This window comes from Orcinus orca, chromosome 8, assembly GCF_937001465.1.
Source record: "Orcinus orca chromosome 8, mOrcOrc1.1, whole genome shotgun sequence".
Classification (NCBI taxonomy): Eukaryota; Metazoa; Chordata; class Mammalia; order Artiodactyla; family Delphinidae; genus Orcinus; species Orcinus orca.
The window spans coordinates 8,492,431-8,513,612 of NC_064566.1; the positions used below are offsets into that span (position 1 = coordinate 8,492,431).

Genomic DNA, 21,182 nt, shown 5'->3' on the forward strand with positions numbered 1-21,182 from the left:
ATTCCCATTGATCCATATCCTTGTCAACACTTGGTATTATCAGACATCTTAGTTTTGCTAAGTTAGTGATATAAAATATCTCATTGTGATCTTAAATTGCATTTCCCCGATTACTAATGGGATTGAATATCTTTTCATGTATTTATTTCCATTCATGTTTCCTTTCCTTTGAAATTCCTGTTGTCCAGTTTTAATTGGGTTGTCTTTCTCTGCACTGTAAAGATCCTGTATGTCTACTTTAAGATATGAGCCTTGGGCTTCCCTGGTGGCACAGTGGTTAAGAATCCACCTGCCAGTGCAGGGGACGCGGGTTCGAGCCCTGGTCAGGGAAGATCCCACATGCCACGGAGCAACTAAGCCCGTGCGCCACAACTACTGAGCCTGCGCTCTAGATCCCGCGAGCCACAACTACTGAGCCTGTGAGCCACAACTACTAAAGCCCGCGCCCAGAACCTGTGCTCTGCAACAAGAGAAGCCACTGCAATGAGAAGCCCACATACTGCAACGAAGAGTAGCCCCCACTCTCTGAAACTAGAGAAAGCCCACGCCCAGCAATGAAGACCCAGTGCAGCCTAAAATAAATAAATAAGTACATTTATTTTAAAAAATTAAAAAAAGATATGAGCCTTGTTGGTTATGCATTGCAGGTATCTTCTCCCATCCTGTGTCTTGCCTTTTCTTTTTTTAGTAGTAGTGTCTTAGTTTTAATGTGGTCGAATTCATTCATCTTTGATTTTATGTAGTGCTTTTTAAGTCTTGTTTTAGAAAATCCTTTCCTTTCTCTACACACACACACATGCATACAAACACTCTTAAATTTTGTCTTTCATATTTGTGTTTAGTCGACTGGGAATCAATTTTTGTGTATGTGAGGTGGAGATCCGTTTTCTATTTTTGTACCTAGATGCCAATACTTCTGACATCACTGATTGAATACTCTTGTTTTCCCGTTATTTGCAATTTCTGTTATGTTTAAAAAAATCCTTTTATAAATGCATGGGTCAGATTCTAGGTTCTTAATTCTGTCCCACTGGTCATTTTGTCTAGCCCTGTGCCATTACTACATTATCATAATTAGTTATTTTATAATAAGAGTTGATATCTGGTATAACGATTCCCTCCCTTTTTTACCTGTAGTCATCTTCAGTAGTGTCTTAATTATGCTTTAGTCTTTGCTCTTCTGTGTAAGTTTTGGAATCAGTTTATCAGGTTTATTAATGTCCCTGTTTGGTTTTTGATTGGAATTGCATTGGATCTATAAATTGATCTGACGGGGATTGGCATGTATTTATGACAAAGGGAAGGTATTCTTATCCTGAACAGAGTAATCTCTCTCCATTTATTTAGGTTTTTTAGTTTCACTTTATGAAGGATATAAAAACTTACTTGATTAAGGTCTTATACATGTTTTGTTAGATTTATTTTAGAAGTTTCCTTAGAAGTTAGAAATCTTAAAAATTATTTTTCCTAATCATGCTGGTATGTTGAAATGCATTTGATTTTTCTATATGATAACTTCAGCAATCTTGCTAAACTCATTATTTCTAGTAATATATTTGTAAATATTACGTATTATCTACGTAATTCATGGAGAATGGAGTTTTTGCTTTTTTCCACATCAGATTTTGTATTTTTTATTTTTTTGCGGTACGCGGGCCTCTCACTGTTGTGGCTTCTCCCGTTGCGGAGCACAGGCTCCGGACGCGCAGGCTCAGCGGCCATGGCTCACGGGCCCAGCCGCTCTGCAGCATGTGGGATCTTCCCGGACCGGGGCATGAACCCGTGTCCCCTGCATCGGCAGGCGGACTCTCAACCACTGCGCCACCAGGGAAGCCCCTCTGCTACTTAAGCTTCTGATGATGCGTTTATTGACACATTTTATCGAATACTTTGATAGTGTTTGAATGCTATGACACTGAGTCTTAAACATTTGCTGATATATATTTTATGACCTAGACTTTTTATACATGTTCCATATGTGCTTGAGCACAGTGGACATTTTGTTTAATTTGGGGGTGTAAGGTTCATTTGTATCTCTAAATCATACTTGTTAATTATGTTATTTTAAAAATCTTCACTAATTTTTGTCTCCTTGAGTGTCAATAACATATGTATTGATGTTCCACTGTTCTGGTGGATTTGTCAGTGCTCCCTTTTGTTCTGTCACATATTTTGAGGCTATTTTAATAAAGTTTTGAATTGATACATCTTTTTGGTAAATTGAGGTAATATATAGTAGCCCTCTTTATCCCTAATACCATTTTTTGTTGTTGTTTGAGCATTTTTATCTTTATTAATATGGCTATTCCAGCTTTGTTTTCCTTAGTATTTGTCTGTATATCTTTTTCTGTCATGTTCAACCTCTCTGTGACTGTATGTTTTAGGTGTGTGTGTCTCTTGTAAACAGCATATATGTGGATTTAACAAAAATGCAATTTGAGGGCTTCCCTGGTGGCGCAGTGGTTGAGAGTCCGCCTGCCGATGCAGGGGACGTGGGTTCGTGCCCCGGTCCGGGAAGATCCCACATGCCGCGGAGCGGCTGGGCCTGTGAGCCATGGCCGCTGAGCCTGCGCGTCCGGAGCCTGTGCTCTGCAACGGGAGAGGCCACAACAGTGAGAGGCCCGCGTACCGCAAAAAAAAAAAAAAAAAATTTCTTTGTTCACTTTCTTGTCCTGCAGACCTTCCTTCTGGAAACATTTTCCTTCTTTCAGAGGGTCTTTGCCGTGTGACAGTTTTACTGTTACGTGTGTTTTTCTTTCTATTTAACCTGCTTGTTATATGCTGTGGTTTCTGAAGCTGTGGATTCATGTACTTCATTAGTTCTAGAGAGTTCTCAGCCATCACCCCTTCTCTTATTGCCTCTGATTCACTCCCCTTCATCTCCCAGGACTCCTGTTAGACATATATTAAATAATCTTATTCTGTCTTCCATATCTTAATTTTCTTCTTTATTTCCCATCGTCATCTCTCTGTGCTGCTCCTTGGTACATTATTCAGATCTCTTTTCCTCCAGAGGAGATCTGTGTTTGCTCCTTTGGGGAGCTAAGGGCTTACCCACCTGGGACCATTCCAGCTCCATTTCATGATCCAACTTAATTTAGGAGTTATTTTTGCCCAGAGTTTGTCACCACCTTGCAGTGAATGGCCTCAAATAAGCCACAGCTTCACATGTACTTAGCTCAGTGCTCTGGTTTCAGCTCACTGCCCACCTGCTCAGCCCCTTGCAGCTCTCTTTTACTTCCAAGTCTACACTGTAATGGAATATATTGTGTGCAGGATCTTGTTAGGAAGAAGGTTCCTTCAGATTCTCTAGTCTTTAGTACTGTCAGAAGCAGAAGCTGCAAGATAGGGACTTCCCTGGTGGCGCAGTGGTTAAGAATCCGCCTGCCAATGCAGGGGACATGGGTTCAAGCCCTGGTCTGGGAAGATCCCACATGCTGCAGAGCAATTAAGCCCATGTGCCACAACTACTGAGCCCGCATGCCACAACTACTGAAGCCCATGTGCCTAGAGCCCATGCTCCACAACAAGAGAAGCCACCGCAATGTGCACTGCAATGTGCACCGCCTGTGCACACCGCAATGTGCACTGCCTGTGCACCGCAACGAAGAGTAGCCCCTGCTTGCCTCAACTAGAGAAAGCCCAGGCAGCAATGAAGACCCAGCGCAGCCAAAACATAAATAAATTAAATACAAAACAAAACAAAACTGCAAGATACTATTTTTCACCAATCAAGTCAGTAAAAGTTTTAAAAACAATAAAAATCTCGGTGTGTTCAGAGTAGTAAACAAGTCTTCTCCTACATTGGTGATGGGGTATAAATGGGTACAATCTTCTACAGAAGCAGTTTAGCAATATATAAGAGGCTTAAAAAGGAAGGAGGATATTTTAAATGTTCATTGTGATTGTCTGATGGTGGGCTTTATCTATGGTTGTTTTTTAAGTAGTTTTGAATGTTTTCCAGGAGTCTCCATTGTTGTCACATACCTAGTAATTTCTCTTAGTTGACCCTATCATCTAAGGAGGTAAAAGTAACCTGAAGTTTTTTCTATGGAGATTTTTATGGCAATATTTGTAGTTGGAAAAATTTATAAACCACTTTTGTTTTATTCACTATGCTATCCCCAACTCTTACAGCAATGCCTGCCACAAAAGGGTGCCCCCAAACTGTTGAATGAATAAATAAGGATGTTTCAGTTTTGTAAACTTGGGTTATGGGCTGTTGAAAGAGTTCCCATCTTGATGTGGGTTCCCATCTACTTTCTTTTCAGTTGATAGTCTGAATTAGTTGGGAACCTAGGAAGAGGTTAGATCATATAAATCAGATTCCTTGCATTTTCATAGTTGGGCCAGCGAGTTCTCACTTTGAGGAAAGAGCTCTATTTAATGGCTCTCCTGAACCCTCTGTGAGAACTTGGTAGAAGCTGAAAAGAAGCTATCACCTTTCCTGAGATAGTAGCCTTTCCCTTTGGGGTGGCCCAGAGGGCTTCTCTGAGGAGATAATAGAAAATAAATATCATGGGGTCCAGGTGCTTTTACTTCCTTTAACATTAGAAAATGAACAAAAATAAAGCACGTGGGGCTTCCCTGGTGGCGCAGTGGTTGAGAGTCCGCCTGCCGATGCAGGGGACACGGGTTCATGCCCCAGTCCAGGAAGATCCCACATGCTGCGGAGCGGCTGGGCCCGTGAGACATGGCCGCTGAGCCTGCGCATCCGGGGCCTGTGCTCCGCAACGGAAGAGGCCACAACAGTAAGAGGCCCGCGTAAAACAAACAAACAAACAAAATAAAGCACGTGGATGAATAGTGAAATCTAATGGATTTAAGGGGGAGAGTGAGGGTACAGCAAAGGCCTGGCTTGGGAGAACCTGAGGGGTTGATACTTGATTTTCTGGAAGGCCTGTTAATGAAATTCTTTAAAAAGTGAAATTTCTTGAAAGTCTAGGGAGTAGGCTGAATCTCCCAGAATGGAAAGCAGGGTAGGGATGTTCTGCATATTCTGTTCTGGACTAGAGAGGACTTAATACTGCAGAAGGGAAGGAGACAATACAGGTACATGAGAACAGAAACCCGCAAGCAATCTGGTCATTGTCAGAAAGTGTCAGACTCACAGTCTGGGACCCCCGCCCCTGTCTTTTAGCTAGCAAACGTTAGAACAACTAGATAGAGAGTGAAGATTGTGCGTTATGCTCCCCTTGGTTGAATAAATCTGTTGGGCTTATTGTTTCCTTTTTCTTGGTCCTGTGAACAGATATTGCCAGTGAATTCAAAGAGCAGTTACAGACACTGATACCATATGTATTAAACCCAGCTAACTTAATGGAAAAGGAGATCAACGGCTCAAAAGTCACCTGTCGGGGGCTATTGGAATATTTTAAGGTAAATGTGGGTTTTTATTATTAAAATGTTTGACTTTTGGTTAAACTGATCTAGGTTATAAACTAACTTGGTTTCAATATTTTAAAGCCTGGGGGAAAATTTGAAGGGGGAGATGGTGAGAGGCGTTTTGAGAGACTCCAGTGTCCTCCCAGGAGTGGGCCACTGGGTGGCAGTATCGGTCTAAGAACCAAATGGATGTTGTTTGCACTCTCTTAGAGGAGTAATTACTGTGGCTAAAGGAAGATTGTTCCTCAAGGAAGATGGTGTGGACAGGAGGTGGTTAGGAAGTTGCTGTGAGTAGGAGGAGACGGCACCTAGATGTGACACGACTACCTCAAGGCGGATGGTCACTCTGCCCACAGGTAGTGGTGAGGCCAGTGTGCATGGGGAGCCTGGTGGGAGTCCTAGACTTGTGCTGCTTTGAGAATATTTTCAGTTAACTAAAGAATGCTAACATGCATTCAAAGGTGTGCTGTGTTTTTGCTAATTCCTGGGTGTTGATCTAGGTCTTTAGGAAAATGCAACTGTATGGTCACTGTTTGTAAAAATCAAAGTCCAGTTAAATATGACAGAATGGCATTTTTCATAATTGTTTTTATGTTTATATTCTAAGGCATATATTAAAATTTACCAAGGAGAAGATCTGCCTCACCCCAAATCCATGCTTCAGGTAAGCAGTTCTTTGGCATCCTAAATGATATCCTTTGATTACTTGAATTGACCCGTATACAGTAAGCAGAGTCCTTTAAGAAGAGAATGCTGTTGGTCCCCCCCCTTTTCATTATGCTGAGGTCCATTCATGTTTAGCACATTTTCCAGCAGTGTGACTCCCTTCCAGTTTTCTTGTCTGTATTCATGCTGGTGAAGTTAGAACAGAATGGCTTCTTGCTGGGCCTGGTCTTCCCCCAAAACATACTGTGGAAAACAGGTTAAACATACCCAGTTCTGTTAGACAAATCATTTTCCTGTTACCTGTTGTCTCTTTTCATAGAACATGTCCGACGTATCTAAATATTTCCTGTTTACTAATCAGGTTTTTAATTTGCAAATAGTTTTATTTCCAACATTTTGATGTTTCCAAGATGTCATTTTGTTAAAACATATAATTTCTGACTTTCGTGTGCTGAGGATAAGGCCATTTATTGCCAAATCTTTATTTATTTTTATTTATTTATTTATTTATTTATTTATTTATTTTTATTTATTTATTTATTTATTTATTTACTTTTGGCTGCATTGGGTCTTCATTGCTGTGTGCGGGCTTTCTCTAGTTGCGGTGAGCAGGGGCTACTCTTCGTTGCGGTGCACGGGCTCCTCTTTGCAGTGGCTTCTCTTGTTGTGCAGCACGGGCTCTAGGCGCATGGGCTTCAGTAGTTGTGGTGCATGGGCTCAGTAGTTGTGGCTCATGGGCTGTAGAGTGCAGGCTCAGTAGTTGTGGCACATAGGCTTAGTTGCTCTGTGGCATGTGGGATCTTCCCACACCAGGGATCAAACCCGTGTCCCTGCAGTGGCAGGTGGATTCTTAACCACTGCGCCACCAGGGAAGCCCCAAATGTTTATTTCTTTAGTAGGATAACATTTTCACAAAGGGAGCTAGAGATTGGGATTGATGTTGTAAAGATAAATTTTTCCTCTTCTTTTCTGAGTTGCATCTATTTTTTAACACATAAAATCGAAGCAAAGGAAATACTTTCAGAGGTTTAATTTTATGCTAAAGATTATGTATGAGAACATTTTTTGGCAGAAAATTTGGCAGAAAAGGTATATTTTAATTCATAAATTGGGCTATATGGAAAGCTGAAAAACAAGAAGAATAAAGAAGGGGGAATGGGGAATAGGGTGAGAGAAAATTTTTACTTGGTTATTTGTGGAAGAACATTAAAAGAGAAAGGATTTATGGTTTGTGCTTTCATTTCTTAAAAGGCCACTGCTGAAGCCAACAACTTAGCAGCTGCAGCCTCTGCCAAGGACATTTACTATAACAACATGGAAGAGGTAGGTTGCCGGGCAGTCGTCTTATTCTGAAACACCTATAACTGGGCATGCTGCTGACTTCAGAAGTCCAAACGTGATCCCGTTTAGTGTATCTTATGATGATGAGGCAACATTCAGGTCTTCCTGCTTATTGGGGCCTTTTAATTATGGCCCTTTCTAAGCAAGGCTTTCTTACAGTGTCACAGCTCTCACTAATCAATATCACCCTGGTTACTAAGTGTGCTTTTCTGAGGAATTGAAACCAGACCTCTATTGGTCTTGGCCATCATTTTAAAGTTAATTTCTAATATCTTAAAATATTCTAAGCTTTTCAGTGTTTTCACTTGTTTTATTTGGCATTTGTTTTTGAAGGGTTCTTCACCCTTCACATTGTATCTTTATTCTTTTTAGGTTTCTGGGGGAGACAAACCTTATTTGTCTCCAGACATTCTAGAGGAGAAGCACTGTGAATTCAAAGAACTTGCTCTGGACCATTTTAAGAAGACAAAAAAGATGGGTGGGAAGGATTTTAGCCTTCGTTACCAGCAGGAGCTGGAGGAGGAGATCAAGGGACTGTATGAGAACTTCTGCAAGCACAATGGTAGCAAGAATGTCTTCAGCACCTTCCGAACCCCTGCAGTGCTCTTCACAGGCATTGTGGCTTTGTACATAGCTTCAGGCCTCACTGGCGTTATTGGTCTTGAGGTGGTGGCCCAGCTGTTCAACTGTATGGTTGGCCTGCTGTTAATAGCGCTTCTCACCTGGGGGTACATCCGGTACTCTGGTCAGTATCGTGAGCTGGGCGGTGCTATCGATTCTGGTGCAGCGTATGTATTAGAGCAGGTAAGTGGTGCCAGCTGAGCAGGCTGACGGTTGATAAAGGACAGATATTTGTGCTTTGATTGTAAAATGTCTCCGTTTGGAAGAGTTCAATAGTGAAAGAAGGCATGAGAAACTTACCCTGGCCATTTTTTTTTTTTTTCTAATAGGCCTTACGTTTTATTATCCTTCTTTAGGATATTAATGTTTATTTGTAATATTTTGTTTCCACGCTTAAAAACTGCTCTTTAGTGCAAAAAAATTTCCAACGTACATATGTTGTGTTCTTCATGGGAAACTTTTAACTGCGTGTTCATCAGACATAATTCCTGTGTGAGTCTCTCCCGCATCCAAGGTTAGTTTGCCTCACTGAAAGTCACAAGCTTTGAAAAATATGAACCTTAACAAACTGTTCTATTTTGAGACCTACTAAAGGATGGCGTGTCTTTCACTTAAATCATTCAGTAAGCCAGTGGCTTTTGACATTGACATGATCTCTAGGTTTATAGATCCTTGAGACTCAGCTTTCTCTTTCTGAGTAGCAGGAACATATCAGTTAAGTTAGAAGCTTGTGGTAAAGCCAGGAGAGCTGCCCACCCCATTCCAGTAAGGTAGCAAAGGCTCAGCTGATGGACTCTCTGGGGAGTTAGCAGCTGCCACAGGCTCCCCGACCCCTGCATTTTCATTCCCTTATTTTCTATAATAACATAGTAACAATGTAGACAGAGATTTTCGAAAGTTTGTCTCCAATGGCTTACTCTTTTGATGCTGTGCTGTATTTTATTAACTGACATGTTGAATAAATGGACTTTTGCAGGCCACTTCTCACATTGGTAATTCCACTCAGGCTGCTGTGAGGGATGCAGTTGTTGGGAGACCATCCTTGGATAAGAAAGTTCAGTAGCATCTTAACAAGAGGATCCAACAAGACCCCGGCCAGCCCCTTCTGATTTCTGGGCTTCTGCCACGGCCACAGGTCCAGGTGCCAAAGAACGCAGACCTGGGACCATCTGGAAAGAGCTGAAACACAGCACTAATAAATGAACAGACCTTTCCTGTGGTTTCAAATTCTTAAACACACTTCCATTTCTCTTGGAAACATTTCTTTTCCTTGCTGGTATAGATCCAAGCCTATGTCTGTCTTCTTATTACTCTCTGCTTTGTGCACTTTATGGGGAAAAAGCTAAAAGAAAAAATGGAAACGCGGTTTTGTCCTTTATGTGCCATTTAGTGCCTTTTAAGGTTGAATCCATGCTTTTGAGGACATAATAGGGAGGGGATTGAGGATAACCACATGAAAGATGCTGTTTTGGTGAATTATCAGTTCTTTTGTACCTTAGTCTTTTGAAAAGGATTTTTTTTTTAAAGTTTACAAAACTTGCAAAAGCTTCAGAACTAAAGACTGACTAAAAATGATGCCATTACACTTTTAAAGTCTTATAATATTAGAGAATTGTTTTTGCCACATAGTATGGAAAAATTATATCGTATTTAACTCTACCGTACACTGAAATTTAAGATCTGTTTCCTGACAGGCTGGCAGTTTTGTTAGAACATACTCTTTTTTTTTTTTTTTTTTTTTTTGCCTTCATTCATTCCTATAGCTTCTTTCTAGAAAAGAGACAAATATGGCTTGAGAAACCAGAGCAGCTTGTAATAAAAGGAATGAGCTTTCATACTTTAAGAAGAAAGCTTGAGTTTAAATGAACCATGTGACCTCTGATAAGTCATTTGAACTTGTGCCTTGGTCAGATTCACTGATTGTAGGTTTATATACATATATGTATTATACATAACTCACACACAATTGTCATTTGAGAGTTTTTGTTTTTTAGAGTTCTGTATGAAAACAGAACTTTATCAAGGATTAGAGGAAAGACATTTACCAAACATAACTGCCTTTAACTGGCATCCTGTTTCATGTGGTTTAGCAGTAAATCAGGTCTTTATCCACAATGTTTATTTGCATTCTCCTATTCACCGTCTAATGTTTTTAATAATGGAGCTAAAACTGTCAGTTTTATTGAGTCATCCTTTTAACTTTATACATGACTAGTCTGGTAGCTTTAAAATAGCTTTGGCTTAGTAAGGACCAAAGTCCCACCCAAATATGGACATATAATATCTAGAAGTATCTAAGAATTCTTCATTTACCTTGATCATGTGATAAAAAACTTTATCAGTTGCCTTTTCCTTTGGTTTTATAATGGTGAATTGTTGTGGATTTTAAAACTTCATAAAACTTGCCTGCAGGTATTTATATAAACATTCAGGTATGTGAGCCTTAATTCTTAAGATAATTTAACTTTTGCTGTGGGAGGTAGGGAGGTTTAGGCAAATTCTAAGGGTAAATTCTTTATACGTGAAGTATGAATGGAAGGTAGAAAAAGTCTCTTCTAGCATGTAATCTCTGTCAAAGAAGATTTCTCTTGACTGTTTTAACACTTTACCACTCAAGTATTTTTACAAGTTCTGAATTAATTCCAAGTGTTTTATGTATTTTTTCATATTTACATACCATCTTGCCCTGAAGTTCTTGCTGTTTTATTCAACTGTGGTTAAATTCTAGAAGAATTCCAGCTTGTCCTAAAAACTGTTTACTTGCATATCAGTGACACTTAGCTTTATTATCAATAAATTAAAAACTTAGTTTTGAAATTTTGGTGCATTTTCAGGTGGCCTCTCATCTTCCTGAAGGTTGATACTTATTTGCTAAAGGCCTTACAGATGTTGAGATACTTAGCTTTTAATGCATTTGTATAAGCACATTTATAGATTTCAGAAAAATTGTCTAGAATTATCCTACTTTTAATGGTGAGAAAGGATGCTGTGTTTAAATTTTATTTTAATACTAAAATATTAGATTTTTTAAAATAAAAAATATATGATGTATGATTTAATGAAATCTTAGAATTTAGTTACGGTTTAAATCCACCATTTCTGTTTTGATCTTAAAGGAATAACTTTGTTTAATTACCCTGGGGAACCCTTATTTTTTTGTCTTTATCAGTTAACTTATTCTGCCTCTGGAAATTGTTTATAATATTTTCTCAGTGAGGATTTTTATGAGTTTCCTTTGGCCTCTTTTTTTTTTTTAACAGAAAATTGATAATTTTATGTCAGCTTTTCCAATAAAAGGTACATTCTCATTGCTGGCTATAAATTGTCTTGGGGAGGTTTATAACCAGGTTGAAAAGAATGTCTTTTACCCCTTACCTTCCCTCAGCCGTTAGTTGGTGGGTCAGGGACATTACTTAGGACTAAGTTTTTGCTTGGTGTTTGTTGCTCTGCCACTCCTGCCTTTCCATGCAAGCATTTTTAATTTGCACATTCCTAACAGTATATGGGGCACATTCCTATTAACATATAAAAGGTTTTCAGAATTTTCTATGAAAATACTTCATTTTAGGAGAGGTTAAATACTGTTAAGTTTTTTGTTTCCTTAATACGTCCGGTTAGCTTCGAAGTAAAAATACTAGAATCAAAATTTCGATTGTTTCGCTGAGGTGTGTAGACAAAATGAGGGAAAACTCTCATGTATGGTGATGGAACATCCGTAGAGTCATAACCTTATTTTAGCAGCATACCAAGAGAGCTGTTTTCCCACAGAGGTTTATATGGTAACAGCTACTTCATACTTGGTAGAGTTGCCTGTGAGTATTGTTTTTGTTTTACCTGGTTTTTCTTTTTTTTTTCTCTTTCATGAAGTAAAATGCTTTATGCGAACAAACAGACAAACTGCCTTGTACTGGCAGTGCGTTTCTTTAACAGGTCATACCCAGCGTTCCACCTGGCTTATGAAAATGGTGTCTTGGATAGGGTGAGTTTGGATGAGTATGTATGTATGTATGAGTTACAGAGAAATTAAGTAGTTGATTTAAGACCAGGCAAAAGCGATTAAAAAACAGTTTTATTTTTCCCTAGAGTATTTTTTTTTAAATAATGTAAACTTACATGGACATCTGCATAGAGCTATTGAAATGTAATTTAGGATTATTTAGGATGGCTGCCATCTAAGGTCACAAACATGGGCTGCATCATTCTGGCTTACCTTTAGATCCAACAAAATTTTAGTCAAGAATAAGGGCATGATGAAGACAAGCTTCAATTCCTAAAACACAAACTGTGTAGGTGGTGTTTTAAAATGACATTCAAAAGCTCATTTGTAAGAGACCATTTTTCATTTGAATCGTTTTCCTTCTGTTAAGTCCTGTTGTAGCTATGTTTTGGATAGTGGTTCTGCTCTACCTTGAAGTGCATAAAACTTACCCCTGGGAGGCATATTTAAAGAAATTCAAATTCCCAGCTTTATACCCAGGGATTGCCTCAGTGTGTCTGGGTCTGGGTTGTGGCCCTGGAATCACCACTTTTAAAAGCAGCATCACAGGTGGTTCAGAGACCACAGCGAGAGAGACTGCTCGGAGGGATGGGAAAGTGCAATTCAGTATTGTCTGGAGGCAAGTGGATGGCTTTTGCCTGAGGTTCAGAATAGGTGGTCTACTGCCAGATACAATCACTGAGAGTTTACAGTGTTCAGAGTAATAAGGATGCCTGTAGTCTAGAGGATTATCTAAACTCTGTGAAAATGTTTTTCTAAATTAGGAAGTCCTAGTGCCTTCTCTGAGAGATGAATGTACAAGTATCCTATTTACTACCGGGTGTAATTAGGATTAAAAAAAAACTATTTTGAAAGTTGTTTTTCTTTTAAAAAAACAAAGTTCAGCACTGTGACTTTGAACCTCTAAATCTTTTATGCACAGAAAACCTTAAGCCTAAATAAAAATGAACAAAAAGGAAGGAGAAGATCATAACTGTGAAAATTAGCCACAAAATAGCCCTTACCAGAGACTTTCAAGATAGATATAAGGGCAGAAAGATTTTAGAAGAAATTTTTCTTCCTGGGAAAGGCATTTCAGGTGCCAGAACTAAGATTTAAATGTAGTGTTTTATGACCAAGGGAAGGCGGCGTTTGAGTCCCAAAGTTTCCGATTTTGATGAATAAATGCTATCATGGACTTAAGCCCTAAAGGAGTTAATATTAATTTTGAGCATATATAGAATTTCCTCTCTGATTTCTTTTTCTTCAAAAAAAAAATGTTCAAAGCACTTTCTTTCTCCTAGACCCTTTTTGAATGGCTTTAAAATTTAATATACTTTTTTAAAAGTGCAATGGATTAGATTATGCTATTAGTATATTAAAAGCTTGTTTCTGTTTCTTAGTTTTAAGGTCATTTAATGGAATAAAGATCACAGCACCATGTTACTTGTGTTTCTTCTTTCTCTGTTCTTTCACATGGGAGGATCTGTGAAGTACATTTGGGCTTGGCAAAGCTAATAGGATCTCTAAGGGGATGCAAACTTGGGTCAAAGGCGCAGTGGTCATGCGGTTTGAGTGAGTCAGCTTTCTCTGTCCTGCAAAACAATACTGAACTAGTATCTTACTAGCATAATGCTGGAGCAAGCTGTGCTGTGGGAGGTATTGGGTAAAATGGAGCTAACTGGTTAATGGTTCCTTGTTGGGAGTGGGGTGAGGTAAAGAAAGCTCTACTGAAAGCTTTCCCTTTCACTGACGACCTTGGAGGCAGTGGGGAAGTTGGTTTGAACTTCTCAAATATTGACTAATCACTTTACATACCCAATTTAGCCCTACAATAAAAAGATTTATTTCCTAGTTTGAAACATACACTGGGTGGGGTCAGTAGCCTCCATCCCTCCCTCCATCCATCCATCCCTGATCGTGCCAGGCTGGGTGTTGCACTGAGTTCATCGCAGTTTAGTAGGGAAGGGGCAAACTCACAAGTAGATGAGATACGAAGAGTATGGGGAGTGATGATTCCTCCATCAGCGTAGGCTGGGGGGAAGGAAGGACCAGGGTGGGAAAAGTGGTCGTGGGGGGGGAGACGTCAAGCAAACTGTGGCTTGTCTTTGGTGCATTGGCATTGTTGCCTTTGATGACCGTAAACAGTTTGCCAAAGATAAGTCCAACTCTAACTAGCTTAATAACTAAAAAAATAGAATTGTAACTATGAAAAAGTTTCTTATAATTGGCTGTCTAGAAGTTAAGCTAGCATGAGGCCCTGGAAGAACTCAAATGTCAACAGGACTATTATCTCCTGTATGCAGTGGCTGCATTATTTGCTCTTGCAGATAGATCTCCATGCTGCCGGGGAGGGCAGGAACACATGGCTCCAGGCTTATATCATCTCTTTTAAGTCCCCAGAGGAAAGAGGCTTTTTGACCCACTGCCTATTCAAAAATGTGTATTTATGTGTATATATATATATATATATACACACACACACACACACACACACACCTCCATCCTAGAGAAAGATTCTGACTGGTCTCTGGCTTGGGTCATATGCTCCTTCCAGGGCCACTGCCTAACCTGAGGGCTGGGGCATGATAGCCAGCCATATGTAGGTCACATGTGTCCCTACTCGGGGTGATGGGGGTACTGTGATTGGCGGCTCCACCAGAACTACATGGAGTCACCAGATGAGAGACTGCTGGACAAAAACGAATGTCCACTGCAGTTTTCAGTTCCCCAGACTGGCCATTTAACAAGCTAGTGGAATGAGAGCCTGCAACATCTCGGGCATGTGCTTTTAAGGGGAAATAGACGTGGTGATGCGCATTTATGCAGTGGAAGCTCTTCAGGGCCTCTCGAGGGGTTTATTCTCACCTCTTCAGTAGGGTTTGAGGGGTTGCAGAGATAGGCAATTCACAAGGAAGTTATACTTCACTTTCCTTTCACAAAAGCCTGATTTTTCCAGCCAGGACGAACTGTCAAAATTGGTATATTCACAAAGCCTGCCCAGAGTGGCCTGGATACACGTAAAAAGCCTGCATTCGCTTGGCCGACGGAGCACCTTTCCCCTGAGGGGTGCTCCAGGTTTGAGCTGCTGTTAAGCGTCAGAGCCCTCATGTTATCGTGAAATGCTCCCGCTGTGGATTCTGCTCCCTTAGATGCGGTTTGCTGCCCACTCTTCCTACCCCCTCCCTTTCCTCTTGGCCTGGCCTTGATACTCGTACCTGCCCCCCACCTGCTCAGGATCCCACAGGGTCTCTTAGGCCTGCTCGGCATTTAGCCTTGTGCCGTTTCCTCCCGCTTCCTCAGTTACTTCTTCCTCAGAGGCAGCACGACAATGGATCTCATGGAGGAGGAGAACCATCAGAAGGCAGAGAATGGAGAGATTGCAAATAATTAAAAAGTAATATTTTCCACCTGTCACAAGAAGAGTAACGGGGCTCCACAGCTGGTTGCAGAAAAGACTGGAGGCTTCGTAGGCAGATAGCAGTTTGATCCTGGCTGTTTTGATCTTGGCTTTCCACCCAAATCGTTGTTTTGGACTTGGAATGGGGCTTAAGGGCAGACTATCTTGCTGGGGATGGTGGTGGCATCACATGGTATCTTCTCTTGGGGGTTTTCTTACACAGCTCCACTTTTGAGAGCTGTGTGAAAGGTCAAAATCACTTCCTTGACATCCCCGCCCCTCAGTGTTCTTTTTATTTTGTTTTTCCTGGCAGAGCAACAGGAAAAAAAAAAAAAAAGGGGGGGGGGAGGGAGGAAGGGAGGAAGGAAGAATAAGAAAGTAAAGGAAGTGACATCTGGGCAATACTGAAAGCAGAGAGTAAGAAGAGGCAGAATCTGTGGTTTCCTCAAAGCCGAACCTTTCCATCCTGGGTTTGACTGCCTTACAGGTAGTCTCTTGCTCCATACACATAACGACTTGTTGAGTGAGTAGTAATACACATAAAGCTCTGGTGTTTATTTTCAGCGCCTCTTGCCGGGAAGCTGGTGAGGAACGTGATGTTGATGAGCACGTTCCTTCTTGCTGTTAACAACAGCCAACGGGTCCCGAGTAAGAACTTGCCCCGTGCCAGACATAAGCCTCATTTCATCTGCTGCTTTCCCTTTGGGGAATGTATTTTTTTATATTATCTTTTTTTTTTTTTTATAAATTTACTTATTCATTTATTTATTTTTGGCTCTGTTGGGTCTTCGTTTCTGTGCGAGGGCTTTCTCTAGTTGTGGCGAGCGGGGGCCACTCTTCATCGCGGTGCGTGGGCCTCTCACTGTCGCGGCCTCTCTTGCTGCGGAGCACAGGCTCCAGACGCACAGAGCTCAGTATTTGTGGCTCACGGGCCCAGTTGCTCCGTGGCACGTGGGATCTTCCCAGACCAGGGCTCGAACCCGTGTCCCCTGAATTGGCAGGCAGACTCTCAACCACTGCGCCACCAGGGAAACCCTATATTATCTTATATATTGTACAATATCATCACCCCTCCACTGGCAGATGAACAAACAGGCTGAGAGAGGGAAGGGTGCCCTGGACCCTGTAGGTAGCCAGGGACAGGATTTGGCCCATGCGTCCTGATTCCGAGCTCAGTGCCGGCGGGACGGAGCAGGAAAATAGAGATGAAGAGGAGCTGCTTCTACCCTTTAGGAGTCACAGACCACTGCACAGGAAGGGCCTGTCTTTGGTCACTCGTTCACTCATTGATTCATTGATCCATTCATTCATTCATGGAATACCTGCTGTGTACCAGGTGGGTGCCAGGTTTTGGGGCTATCTAATGGCTTAAGACCCAATAGTTAAAAGTACTTTCTCTCTGGTATGCCCTTGCCTTTAAATGGCTTTAAAGCTTAATATACAGTAGTCCCCCCTTTTCCTAGGGGCATACGTTCCAAGGCCCCCAGCAGATGTCTGAAACCGTAGGAAGTACGCAACCGTTAAGATAGTACCCGCTTATCCACACAGTGTTGTCTCCTTGTTTGTTACCCAGCGGACTGCAGAAAAAGAAACCGCGGATAACGGGGGCCTATTGTAGTTTTAAACTACAGTATAAGCCCACTGGAGTGGAGGAAGTGAGCAGATTGATGACACTCCAGCGTGATGTGTATACAAGATCTTAAGTTGAGCGGGCCGCAGCGCGTGCGTAGCCGAGGTGAGGAGGCGGCGGCCCTGCGCTGGGTTCTGGAGGCGCCTCCGCGCAGGGGAGGGTGTGCTGAGAGGCTTCGGGGTGAGCGGGGAGCGTCCTGGTATGTCTGGTATGTCTGCCCCAGAGGCTGGAGCAGGCTGTCACTGTCGCCGGGGCAGGGAGCTCTGCGAGGCTCTAATTAGTCAGTCTCACGGGGAGGGGCCAGTTGACCTCACGCTGGCCTGGACTCTGCGGCCATTTAGCCGGTTCCCTTTTCAGTGGAGGCCGCGCTGCATTCCAAGTCCTCGAGGTGGGGGGAGCGGTACTTCCCGGAACTTGAGGAAGGGTGAGAAGCTTGCGGGGGCTCTCAGGTGTTACAGGCTGTGGTGGGGGATGGAGAGCTTGGGTGAGGCGGGAGTAAACAAGTTAGGGAGCCGCTGAGGGCAGCGGCCGGGGACGGAGGGCCCGGCGCGAGGGCGGCCCCGCTGACTCTCTGGGGGCGCAGCGCGCCCTGGTAGGTGACACGGCTCGCGCTCCCCGCCGCTGCGCCGCCCGGCTCTCCGGTATCAGGTGTACCTCCCTGGCCCCTGCAAGGGATTCATCCGTTCACGGCCAAGTGCAGGGGCAGGGAGGGGGCCGGCGAGGAATTCGCAGGGAGTGAGCCCGTTGTTCTCGGAGGGGTTAGAGACCAACCGGGCACGGTCTCCCCCGCCAGAAGCCACAGTCCCCTGGGGTCTTGGGGACTCTGTTTCCTGCTACTGACAATGAATCCCTGCTCTCCCGCTGCCTCAGGCGTTTACTCAGCTGATAAAGCCAACTCCAGCGTGAAATTGAGGGCCTCCATTACCGAAGGAGATGCGCGCGCCCGTGGTAAGTTGAGGGGGGGCGAGTGGGCTGGGAGTGGGGGCCGTGTTTCGGTGGGTCTGAGTCATCACTTACGAGAGAGAGGGTCCTTGAGGATGTGGCCTCCACATGTGGTTGCCCCACTGGCCGGTGGGCATCAGGTGTGAGATGCGCGTCGGTGGGTATCCGTTGGAGTTGTCTCAGTGTGAGTAACTGCGTGGGCGGGTTGGGAGGCCGCCCTGCCTGAAACAGGCCCCCAGGAGCGGGGAGGCAGCAAGGAGAGATTTGCCCCGCCAAGGTCCTGTGCTGCCTTCCCGAGTCAGACCAGAACACCTGGGTGGGCTCCTGGGGCTGAGTGTCTGGGGCTGCACCTGCTGCCCCCCGAGCCTGGGTCTGACAACAGGTGATTCTTCCGGCCTCAGCTGATGCACCTCATGACCAGCCCTGCCAGCAAGTTCCCAACTCTCACTTTTCCTATGGTTCAGAAATCATAAAGGTGCTTAGCCAATGCTTCCTTTCAGCCTAGCTGGACCTGCTCCAGAGAGGTTCTGAGCCCGGCTTTTGAGGTAGACTCGCCCCGGGAACGTGTTCCTGCTGAGCACCTAGCTGTGGCACTTTGACCAAGTTTCAAATCAACTCTCTTCCCCAGAGTGAGGATTATATGACTTAATACTTATGAAGTGCTCAGAACAGTGCTTCACACACGTATTATGTGCTCAACTGTAATTCATTGTTATTATGATTATGATTTAATCCATGTAAAGGGCTTAGCACAGTGCCTGGTATTAGGGTGTACCTGGAATATTTGATGTCTGGAGTGGTCATTTGAAAACATCCTCTCCGTTAACTAGCAACATTATTTTCAGTAATAATCATGAAATGAATAGTAATAATGGCCAGAAAAGAAACACAGTCAAGTTTCTTCTGTTGAGCTTTGTATATGAAATCGTGCCAGTGAAAATATAAAAACTGAAAAATAAAGTAGGTGTTATAGAGAAAAATAGAAGTAATGGGTTAATAGCTTTTAATTGCATTAGTGTATTTTTGAAGAAAACGTATTCTTACATATAGGTTGGTCACAGTAGTGAATAATAATGCCATTACAGTTTCTGTTTTGGAACTTTAGTTTCTGAAAAGTTGTCCTTGACTTTGACAAAATTGATCTTCTTTGTACATTCATGTTCAACACTCAGTAGAGCTAGATTTGTCCATTTATCTTTATTCACAGTTGAAGAACACTTTTTAAATTTAGTTATTAAAAATTTTTTTATTGAAGTATAGTTGATTCACAATGTTGTGTTACTTTTTGCTGTACAGCAAAGTGAATCAATTATACATATACATATATCCACTGTTTAGATTCTTTTCCTATATAGGTCATTACAGAGTATTGAGTAGAGTTCCCTGTGCTACACAGTAGGTCCTTATTAGTTATCTATTTTATATATAGTAGTGTGTATATGTCGAGAAGACACTTTTTATTAATTTTAATTTCAAAAGCTTCTCTCATATGAAACAACAGATATACAAATTGGAAAAACCTTAAACATTAGGATAAGTTTGTCAGAAATTCATAAAAATCCCATTTCATAATAAATTGGAGAAATTGCAACGCTGCCTATGTCTTAAAAAAATTAATTCTGGTGGCTTCTATGTTTTATTTATTTTTGCTGATCTCTAGAGAGCTCTCTCTTTTTTTTTTGGCCACACCACATGGCTTATGGGATCTTAATTCCCAGACCAGGGATTGGACTGGGTCCTCGGCAGTGCGAGTGTGGAGTCCCAATCCCTGGACCACCAGGGATTCCTGATTTTTTTTTTTAAATTTATTTTATTGGAGTATAGTTGACTACAATGTGTGAATTTCTGCTGTACAGCACAGTGATTCAGTTATACACACATATACATTCTTTTTCATATTCTTTTCCATTATAGTTGATCACAGGATATTGAATATAGGTCCCTGTGCTATACAGTAGGACATTTGTTGTTTATCCATTCTAGTGGCTTTGTTTTTATTTTGATTTTTTATTATTATTTTTTAAAACATTTATTTGGCTATGCCGGGTCTTAGTTGCCACGTGTGGGATCTAGTTCCCTGACCAGGGGTCTAACCCGGGCCCCCTGCATTGGGAGCATGGAGTCTTAACCCTGGACCAGCAGGGAAGTCCTCATTCTAGTGGCTTTTAAATATATCCACATTTAAAACATTTTCACTGAAACATATTCATCAGAAAATTCATTGTAAGTTTTTATCTTATTTGGCAAAATTCTCCCCAGTTTTTCTTCCTTGGCAAAAATCAGAGAAAATGGCTGAATGATGGTAAACTTTGACATTTATTTAATCCATTGCTTTAGAATGAGAGTCTAGTTCTTGGTGAAGTTGATCCAGACTTTCAAACACTTCTCTTTCAAACACTTTTCTTCTGGCACTGGGAGAGCAGACTCTTGTCTTCTGTTTAAACACAGGAAAATGTAGGATCACAGGGGTTGGTGGCCCAAACTGTGCTGAAAGTGAACTTGAACCATTCTGAGCCATTCAGAACTTACTGTTGGAACAGACACATGTAGCTGAGTCTGTATGTTGGGGGTTGACTGTATAGCTGGGTGTTCTCTGATTAAACTTCCATGTAGAAGACTGAAAGAATAAGAAATGAAAGGGTGCTAATTTAAAGCTCACATATATATTATTTTTTTTAAATAAATTTATTTACTTATTTATTTATGGCTGCGTTGGGTCTTTGTTGCTGCGCGTGGCTTTCTCTAATTGTGTTGAGTGGGGGCTACTCTTTGCTGCGGTGCGCGGGCTTCTCATTGCGGTGGCTTCTCTTGTTGCAGAGCACGGGCTCTAGGTGTGTGGGCTTCAGTAGTTGTGGCACATGGGCTCAGTAGTTGCGGCATGTGGACTTCAGTAGTTGTGGCTCGGAGGCTCTAGAGCGCAGTCTCAGTAGTTGTGGCACACGGGCTTAGTTGCTCTGCGGTATGTGGGATCTTCCTGGACCAGGGCTTGAACCCATGTCCCCTGCATCGGCAGGCGGATTCTTAACCACTGCGCCACCAGGGAAGTCCCTATATTATTAACTCTCAACAGGAGGTGCATGAGTTAGAACTTAGACCAATATCACTGATATTGTTTAAAAGTGTTGGCACACGGTGATAGTAAACAGCAGACTGATTTTTGGTGTGTCTTATCATGGTTTTAAAATTCTCTATGGACAACTCTCCCCTATTTGTCTGCACCC

General features: G+C 42.1%; 2 protein-coding genes across 10 annotated transcripts in view; both read left to right on the top strand.

Moving 5' to 3' along the window:
- Positions 1 to 13,435, top strand: part of ATL3 (atlastin GTPase 3) — a 51,045-nt gene extending 37,610 nt beyond the window's left edge. For all 5 annotated transcript variants that reach the window (XM_004264254.4, XM_049713520.1, XM_049713518.1 and 2 more), the window contains 5 exons: positions 5,252 to 5,379; positions 5,993 to 6,049; positions 7,303 to 7,374; positions 7,765 to 8,196; positions 8,990 to 13,435. In XM_004264254.4, the coding sequence (XP_004264302.2) occupies positions 5,252 to 5,379; positions 5,993 to 6,049; positions 7,303 to 7,374; positions 7,765 to 8,196; positions 8,990 to 9,076 (776 nt within the window). In that variant the 3' untranslated portion in view covers positions 9,077 to 13,435. The remainder of the gene's footprint in view (positions 1 to 5,251; positions 5,380 to 5,992; positions 6,050 to 7,302; positions 7,375 to 7,764; positions 8,197 to 8,989) is intronic.
- Positions 13,436 to 17,057: 3,622 nt separating this feature from the next.
- LOC101288356 (phospholipase A and acyltransferase 3) overlaps positions 17,058 to 21,182 on the top strand; it is a 28,325-nt gene continuing 24,200 nt past the window's right edge. The window contains exons 1-2 of one of the 5 annotated variants that reach the window (XM_049713535.1): positions 17,058 to 17,199; positions 17,890 to 17,967. In XM_049713535.1, coding sequence (XP_049569492.1) covers positions 17,073 to 17,199; positions 17,890 to 17,967 — 205 coding nt within the window. In that variant the 5' untranslated portion in view covers positions 17,058 to 17,072. Of the gene's footprint in view, positions 17,228 to 17,288; positions 17,444 to 17,505; positions 17,612 to 17,889; positions 17,968 to 21,182 lie in introns of those variants that run through there. The other 4 variants (XM_012538013.3, XM_012538018.3, XM_012538011.3 and 1 more) reach the window with 4 other exon arrangements.